This window comes from Photinus pyralis, unplaced genomic scaffold, assembly GCF_008802855.1.
Source record: "Photinus pyralis isolate 1611_PpyrPB1 unplaced genomic scaffold, Ppyr1.3 Ppyr1.4_LG2, whole genome shotgun sequence".
Classification (NCBI taxonomy): Eukaryota; Metazoa; Arthropoda; class Insecta; order Coleoptera; family Lampyridae; genus Photinus; species Photinus pyralis.
This window is the reverse complement of record NW_022170403.1, coordinates 44,002,329-44,011,815: the sequence shown is the minus strand read 5'-3', so window position 1 is coordinate 44,011,815 and position 9,487 is coordinate 44,002,329. Positions and strand designations below refer to the sequence as shown.

At 37.5% G+C, this 9,487-nt stretch overlaps 1 protein-coding gene across 1 annotated transcript; it reads right to left on the bottom strand.

Annotated features, from left to right (window-relative positions):
- Nucleotides 1-6,918: 6,918 nt before the first annotated feature.
- Nucleotides 6,919-9,082, bottom strand: LOC116164039. The gene is made up of 2 exons (XM_031478166.1): nt 9,061-9,082; nt 6,919-8,367 (listed from the first exon to the last, which is right to left on the bottom strand). The coding sequence occupies exons 1-2, from the start codon at nt 9,080-9,082 to the stop codon at nt 6,980-6,982; spliced, it is 1,410 nt and encodes a 469-aa protein (XP_031334026.1). The 3' UTR covers nt 6,919-6,979.
- Between the last annotated feature and the right edge of the window lie 405 nt (nt 9,083-9,487).

The following is a 9,487-nucleotide window of genomic DNA, read 5'->3' as shown; positions in this document are numbered from 1 at the left end:
AAGAAAAAGACCGATGTCTTTGATATTCTGGATAAGGTCAATTACTTTGTGTTGTTTTTCGTTTAATTAGAAAAACAATTTTTCTCTCTCATTTGAGTCATTCATCAAAAATGAATAAAACGCAAACATTGCAATTTTAGCTTCTTTTAACAAACTGATAAGGTGCCCAAAGGGATTTCTAGTTCTAGTGACCTATGTGCTTTTTATCAGTTTATTGCCATGAACAGCCATGGAAATATACAGTGATATTCATGTAGCAGTAGACATAGGGATTTCTTATAGGAATTTCCTATGTCTACTTTTACTTGATAAAAAGTCTTCTAAAGGACGCCTAACTTTATGCAACCAAAATAACTACCTACAACAAATGAAGATCTGCCTGTCATATTAATTGATTTGATTATCGCTTTGACTTCCGTATTCTAATTTTCGTTCGTGTGCGATGTATTCAACTAAAGAAAAAGTTGATATTTCCAATTGGTATAGATCCGATAACAGTTAAAGGAGCTTAAGAGATTTATTTTCTGTGAAGCCAAAGCAACAATATTCAAATTAATATGACGAGATCTTTATTTGTTTCAAGAAGTTATTGTGGTTGCATAAAATTGGGCGTCTTTCAGGGGACTTTTTATCATTTGAAAGTAGACATAGCTACATGAATATCACTGTATGTATCTATTATTCATGTTAATAACCACCAAAATATTGATTAAAAACTAGGTGGCAAAATTCAACAGATTACTCCTATGGCGGCCCAAGCGGATCTGCCCCTTCTCGGCAATTTCCGAATGGTCAAGCTACGCTCTGCGGCCAATACAAAAGTATAACGGTAGAAGTCTCATTGCAGCCATGCTAACCAACGAGCGCCTCCTTTAATCAGGTTTTGCCGCTGTCCCACAGAGCAGGTAGAAAATTCTAACAGTTTAGTCTTTCCTGATCTATTCTTGCATCGAGAATTGAGGTCACACAAAAGAAAATCAGCCAGCCCCTGTGGCACAGTTGCCAGCCCGTGTGGCGCAGTTCAGTTAAAAAGCTGAACTGTGGTGCTAGGGTCGAATCCGGGTTCGGGCATGGATATTTGTAAATGTATAGTGGGTTGGGTTGGTAGAGCAGCTTTGGCTGAAACCCCGCCCATTCAAAAATAAAGGCTAAAGAAATAAATAAAAACAATGAACAGTAAACAGGTACCTATACAACTCATAAACATTAAACAATTAATTACTGTTTTAGTTAATTGAAATAGGAAAAAATCGCACTCACCTGTCGTCGTTCAATCGCTATTTTTTCTTTTTCTTGTGTTGCAAGGAGAATATGGCGAGATAAAGGAAAAGAATAGGATGGCTAGTATTTAATTGTTTGACAGATAGGTGAACGATTAATTCTTAATGACGACGCTGTAGATAGATACACCTCACACGCAACAGAACTTTACCACAACAAAACTATTGAATTGAAAATCTTATCACCCAAAATTTCCCAAACTAAAATTAAAAGCAATGTATGCATACTCCATCTATACAAAAATGAAATAAAACTATTTTAACTGAAATTTATACAACGGCTTCAACAATTACTTACATACCTACAATACAATCAATCATAACTAACTTATCAACTAACACTATACCTAAGTCTAACTATCCAACGAACATCATCCTCTCAACGTATATGATACCCTTGTATAATTTTCCACTTCGGCTTTCGGGCTTTCGTCCTGTATATCTTGAATAAAGTAACGGTTGGTACCAATGTACTTTAAGACCCATAGAGTCCCCTGAATTTAAATTTAGGAAATAGTTTCGGACTATGGCCCATTGTCGGTACCTCCGACCGAACCAAAACAACTGTAATTAGCTTTGTAGCATCCGACCGCTCTTGGTATGGGGAAAATGACGCCGATTTAATATTTATGATTGCAGTTTCATTAGTCAATTAAAAACCGATTTTAGATTCCAAAGCTGTTTACAACTAGGATGCCGTGCGTTTACAGATAGCAACTTGCTATCTTCACCCTCGCTGATTGCACGTAAATTCCAAGAGAAAGAGACAATGGGGGCAGAGCTGGGAAAGTTACTCTGATAAAGTAACTAAGTTACTTTCCAAAAAGTAACTTAAGTTACTTGAGTAACTAGATACTTAGAAACAAAGTTACTTTTAAAAAAGTTATTTTAAAAAGATACTTTCGAGTTGCTTGCTTCGAATTTCAACAAATTAATAAGAAACAGCTGAATTCTGAATAACCAAAAGTTTTATTTTCATATGTATATATAAAGACATAATAGAAACACATATAATACATTTATCTATACAGATATACTTCCTCATTCCGCTCGAGCTTTCCATTTGCTTTTAGTAAAAGCAATAGTATTAAATTTGATGGAAACATTTCGAATATTTGGGTCTTTGCAGCATCTGAAGGTCTCTTGAGGAGTCTTCCAAATATTGAGTAATTCAAGTTCTATCTGGCTCCGCTTAGTCGAGACGTCTACCTCACCTTTATCGTCGTCGTCAAATTCAAAAAAATGCCTTGTTGCTTTTGCCGGTGTCTCAGAGTTAGAGAATTGATCTTGCTTGTGGTAGCTCATTTTCTTTCACTAGTTTCATGGCCTCGTTGATTGCAACTTTGGAGTTTTCATCCATCGCATTTTGAATAATGGATGACACACAGTGGCTATTATCGCTTCTTTCGCCATATCAGTATCGTCCATCCATGCACTCGCGTTCATGTAAAAAAACTTTGAAAAGTGAGTTTTTAGTGCTTCTGTACATACATTTATGATTCCGGATAGGTATTTAGTTCTCCTGTTTCAAATAATGCTCAAATTTTCTATAAAGGTTTAGAATACTTGGTCAAATATATCCATAGTAGCAATTGTTCTCTCCTTGCAATATGTTCAGTGTGTGGCTCAACGGTTTTAGAATATTGCAGTACTCCTCTATGTATAGCGGATCTGCATCTTTAATCTGTCAGAAGTAGAAATATCTAAATTTTCATTCAAAGCAGGAAAATGTTCTTTGGATTTTAATATCTGGTTTAACGAGTCATACAGGGAATTCCATCTCGTTATGCCGGGATAACTGAGGTCGTGCCCAAAAGTCGATTTTATGATTTCAGCTGCTTTCGGTCTTCCTGCTTTATTCCACAAGACAGAGCACTTGTGCATTGCAGAGGTATGACGGGAACGCAGAGAATGGTTTTTATTAATTGGTTTCATTATATCGCTTGTAGCAATTAAGTTTAATGTGTGGCTCGCGCATCTGTGATGTTTCGGTATCTGGATCGAGTCTTCATCCTCCTCTCCGTCTTTATTCCCCGATAATGTTAACTCACGGTCTTCCAACGCTGTGTTGAGTTCATCATTACTTCCTACGCAGTCATTATCTTCAATATCTTCGGCTGGCTGGTTTTGAAGAGTGTTTAGAACGATGTCAGAAACCATTTTCACTCCGTGCTCCTTAAATGCCTTCACGAAATTTGATCCGTTATAGTTGCTGTAATTTTCAAGTAATTCAATCCGAATTCGCTGTGAATTTCACCCAATAGTTCTGCTATTTTGTCGTAGCTGTGTGTACCTCTAAATCGCCTGCAAGCTAGTACAGCTGAATGGCGCTGGAGATCCGCTCCTAGCCAGTGGCATGTAATTCCCAGGAAACTTCGTTTCTTAGACGACCAAATATCAGCAGTGGTGCAAACATAACCAGCTGATACAATTTTTGTTCGTATTTCAGACAACAATTTTTTGTTCATTTTCACCATTTTGGCCTCTAGACATAATTCTGTATGGCATCCCAGAAAAAAAGCTCTTTAAAATATTCTAGATTCAATAATAGATACTGCTGACATCGTTCCCACTACAAATCGAATAATTCTTTCTTCAAATTCCGATTGGGAAATATGTTGTCCTTTCCAACTATGACGAATATCAGTTAGCTTTTGGTGGACTGATGAAGCACTGGAGGACGCAGACGCAGAGCTCGGAGCGCAATCTGTCTGTTTTTGATGTCTCTTCTGTTGTTTGTAAGAAAGGTATTCTTGAAAAGCATGTTGGTGATTCTTCAGATGCTTTAAAAAGTTAGCAAAAGACGTAACCGAACTGTGAATCTCTTTCTTTTTTGTAGGCAAATTTGATAATCGGCATGAATACTTTTATTGTCGCAGTGATTAATTTTAAAGAATTTTCCATCAAAAAGTGGGGATTTAATGTGAACCTCTATGCTTTGTTCAGCTTCCTTTTCCTCACATTCACTTCCACACTTGTGGACAAAAACGAACTACAACTTTTTATTGAAGCATCCCCCAAGCTTCATGGTTTTTCCAGCAAAGTAGTCCAAAATACCAACTGCACGCCTCTTCTTTGGTACCGGTCCCGGGATTCAAAGTGACCGCCGCCCATTTGCTGAACCGGTTCGATCCCTGGGGTGAACTTCGTCTCCAGCTGATTAGCTGTGGCATCCGTGACCGACATCCATGACCAGGGGCAGGGTTCCGCATTCCTCTGATGGCGCCTGAGATTACTCTACCGATACCGCCGACACCGCTAATAATGTACTCTTTTTTTTCTATTCATTAAATTGCATTTCTAATTATTCAGTTTAACTTTATTAGTCGCCGTTGGTGCGACATAGGTCGTAGCATTATTTCCATTCCATTTTAAAGAACTTACCATTTCTGTTTAACACCCCGCCTATGTTGTTCCACAAGCGATCTTTATGTATATTGTTACAGTAGTTTTTCGAAGTCATGTACAGGTCTTCGTATTTTCTAACTTCTTCTAACCAGTTGCTCGTCGAAATTCAAATCCTCCATGTTTAAATGAACAAAAATCTTGAAAAACAAAAATATTTACAGATTTGTTGCGATTGTTGATCGCGTTCGATACGCGTTTGTATTCACACTATACGGCACGGGCAGACACCGACACGTAAAATATTGTCATCAGATCAATCTTGACGGTCCCGGCGCAAGGATTTTTTCCTTAAGCATCCTCCCGAGTCCTCGTGCTCTACCGAGTCTTTATGCTTTACCGAGTCCTATAGAACGGTTGCGTACTTTGCGGTTTTGCCCATGTGTGTTCGTTTTGTATTGTTGTGTAGTGGCGGGAAAACGTGGTCTTTGATTGTCAGTAATTTATTAGAATTCACTCGTATTTAGTTTTTGATTTGAATATGGAAGATTTAGTTAAACAGGCAAGTACCAGTGTTTATTATATTCCTAGAAAATTAAATATTACCAATATCTATCCGTTTTTTTTCAATAGTTTATTCCGAAAGAATTTACGTATTCGATTAAAATTGTGAAAACAATTGATGATGCAGTTATGGAGTTCAAGTTAGAGGTAGAATGTGAAGCTTGGAGACCTTACAAAAACCAACTACACTGTAGGTATATTGATGAATATAATAAGTAATATATTGGGGGTTAATTACACCTACATACCTGAAATGTACACAACGCATCATTTCGTAATGCCTACATTAAAAACCCTTAGAAATTATTGCTTGTAACATTTGCTTAAGTTGTTAGTATTGTGATTATGTGAAAAACCATGTCCTTGTCGTTTCGCCATCTTCATCTTCACTCAACTACTAAACTTAACTTGGTTTTTGTAAATGAGCAACGTAAATAGTCAGGTGTAGCGCCGAACGCATGCGCTCTATAGGACTCGGTAAAGCGTAAAGACTCGGTAGAGCACGAGGACTCGGGAGGATGCTTAAGGAAAAAATCCTTGCGCGTAGAACTTTTCCTGGTTTATCATTCAACACAACTTACGCCGAACGTCTATACTGAACAGTACGGCGTAGGGTAGCACGCCATGTCTGAAACCCGAGTACTCATTGGCGAACGACTGTAAAAGCGGCCGTTACTGAAACTAAAATATCGTCAGTTGGGGACGCGTTGGGAATTCTGCTCGCGATCGTACGTAGACCGCTCCCACTCTCGTAGCTAGCCGATGTCTGTCGGTTTTTTACTCGAGCATAAAGAGATTTACAGTTGGTTTGTGGTGGTGCTCGATGGGAAAACGGACGTACGTCTACACTTCAAAATGTTCCAATAACCAATTTGCCGAATTGACGAAATGTGTCATGATCGACAGATCGTGCGGATGCAAACAATCCTGTGGGTTATTTCACGAAACATTTTGAATAGATTCAGTCATGAAAAAGTAGCTCACTGTTGAAAATGAGTGTCTAAAAGAGCAATTGGGAAACGTTAAAATTGTTGGAATATGTAGATACTATACGGAAATGAAGCTTCACTACGGACCGTACAAATGACGGATATGAAAAAATTTGGTGTGGCTAGCACAGATACCACCCGCACGATGCAATACAGTTCAGCCACATGAATATGGAAAAATGTCTAAAATTGGCGGTTTTTTTGTTACTTTGACACACTACGCATATTCTTCCTTTTATGTCTAAGAATATGTGTACCAAATTTGAGTCTAATCGGTTCAGCCGAAAATAAGAGCACAGAGAGATAGTTCGACGGACCGCCATCATCAAGATTTTGTTTGATTCAGATTCTTGGTGCTTCAAAACGTAAAAAAAGTGGAAGTCATTTTTTACCCTAATGGTCGCCGATCGTACATGAGGGTAACATTGTTTCTTGACCAAAATGTAAACAGGGTTGTTATTGTGCTTTGGCCCCAAACTGAATAATTTTGTCTTTTTGCAAAAAGATTACCTTGACAGGTCATCGCCCCAAATAGCCAGTGAAACTTTCGCTAAGACGATCTAAGTTCTGATTTGAAAATAACTTGCTTAAAAATCCCAGGAAGGACGTCGAAACAAATACGCAACGTAGTAGATTCTATTGCATGCAATGTGCATTCATCTGATATGGTAACATTATGCAATGTTAATTGGTTATAAATTACAACACAATTTTAAATCACATAAAGGATATTTTAAAATAAATGATCTACATTTTAATAAACAATTTACACAAAAAATTATATACAGGAAAAGTTAATAATTAAACTAACACAATGTTAGATATTGAACTTGCGCAGTCTATTACTTCATCGTAACCTTCATCTTGAACGTTTTCTTCGTCGTTTGTTTCTGTGGTTAAATGCGTATCAACTGAATAAATGTTTACATTCAATCCTGAATCGGAACAAGATCGTTTTTTGTACACTTTTAATGAACTAAAATCAGTTTGACTTTCACCAACAGGTACCAGAGAGACTTCCTCGTTCATAATATTTGATGTACTTAAGCTAGAATTCAGTCCATAGAACTTTGGATATTCTACGCCGGTTAATTTTTCTAAACTTCGGCCTCTACTTAAAAGTATACCGCCAACTTTAAAATCAGAATCCATCCTATACTCCAAATTGGAGGTCTCCGCATTTGACTCGTCCTGCTCCTTTTCTGTTGTAGAAAAAGAAGATTGCTCAATTTCTGACGTGACCGTACTAGCGGATTCGCACCCGCTCGACAAAGAGCCCTCGTCACTATCTATCGTGGTAAAATTAGTAGCTATCGTTAAATTTCCAAACCAGTTCCTTTCCAAAGTATCATTACAAGATTCAACAAATTCATTCGACAGCGATTCTTGAGCAAGTTGCTCCAAGATACGATTACTCTTTTCGTCAACGGAAAGGTCGGAGTTATCATCAAAAACGGTATTGTCACTAAACGTCACTTTACGTTTGTCCGAAACTTCCTCCACAACACTATCACAGACATTTTCTTTTTTGGTAAGTACACTATTTGCAGTCTGTTCACTATATGCTAAATTTGTTCGTCTTTCAAAAAGATTGCTAGCACTTTCATAATAACGTAATGGCGGCTTCTTCTTAGAAGAATGCGTCAACTGTTCGTCTTCCTCCTCCAAATTTTCTTCGATGCTAACGAGCTTTGGTGCAGATTTTGATCGTTCTAAAGGTGGACGGTAGTTGTTCGACCCGGTGCTTAAAAGAATTTTTCTTATGGGCATAGAAGGATTGTCGTAAATCGAATTGACCAGCGATAACCGAGCGTTTTGCCTTGAAACCTTATCCTTCTTAAACTCAGTCAGTGCCAAACGCAATGAATTCTTCAAGTTCCCCTCAAGTTGACTAGCAGTTGCGGATGATGAACATAAAACGGCGTGGCATCGTAATTCGTGGCGGAGGCGTTTTCCTTCGTGTCGATACACCCAGCAAAATATTCGAGGGAAATGCGAGGGAGCGGCACAAAACGTCAGTCTATTCGCCCAATACTCCGTTAAGCCGTGATCCTTTGTGGTCGCTTTTAAACCACCACCGCCGACTGTCAGCAGCATGCATACGTCAGGTCGCGATGATTGGGTGTAATTGCGCCATAAAGTTGCTAATGGTTTCTCTACACAACCATCACCTGCAATCAAAACAATCCCTAATTAAGAACTTTCAATTACCTAATTGTTACATAAACTTAAGAATAGGCTACCAATTTGTTTATTCTAAGTTGGTTCGTTATACTACGTCTACAAAAAGTAATCAACTTGCAGTGTAGGTACCAACAGAATGGGTTATAAGAGATCGTTAATATGCTCACAAAAGACGATTGACTCCATGTGGTAATTATAATCAATTAAGATTATAATTACCTACACTATTGCCAATTCTGAATAGCACAGAGGCGTGCACAAAATACGTAATGATTGGAAAGTATTTAGCTTTTTGAATTTCTCGTTTCCGGTAATATCTTCCAAAATTATGCGAGTCTCGTTAAAGAAATGAACGGCGTGGAAAATTTTTCACTATGGTGAAAGTAACCCTATTAAATAAGTTTACATTACACATTATTGCATCAAGATAACGTATTCATTTGTGAAATTTTTATGGCTTAAACAGCATTTAGTAATCGTATAATGTCGGTAATTTCTTAGGTGAGAACACCGCATCTTTATGTTTTAGAAATCTCGAAACAATATAAACGTTCGGTATGCAGGATTAGCCAACACCTTTCCTCCACGGATGCAAATGACTCATGAAAGAAGAAATCAACGATTTATTTGAATATTCGTAGATAGAAACTTTGCTTTCAGACAATACCCAATTGTTTTTTCGGTACTGTTTAATTTACCATAGTATCTATTTGCATGCATAGTTAATGAATGGATTATCGTTGCAACACTGTTGGAGTTCAATAACTAATATTTCAACCTCAATGGTAATACTACTATAAACAAAGTATAGTTATTTCAAAATAGGAATGTTAGCAGCTGGCCATGAATTTGTAAAACCAATCCGTATTAATAATTGTACGAGTATAAACGTTTTTGTAAAAGAATAATAATCAATGAATGGCGAATTAAACATAAATCTAAATTCCCATTGTGATGTTGTGTTGCTTGTATATACGAGTAGTTCGCCGCTAACTCAGTAAATAAATCCTCACATTATGAAACAAATTTAATGTTGGTTGTTGTTGTTGTTTGTTGTTTAATGCACAGCCAACGAAATCATTTTGGCCAGGGTCAATTGAACCAAACTCGAAATTCATTTTCTGT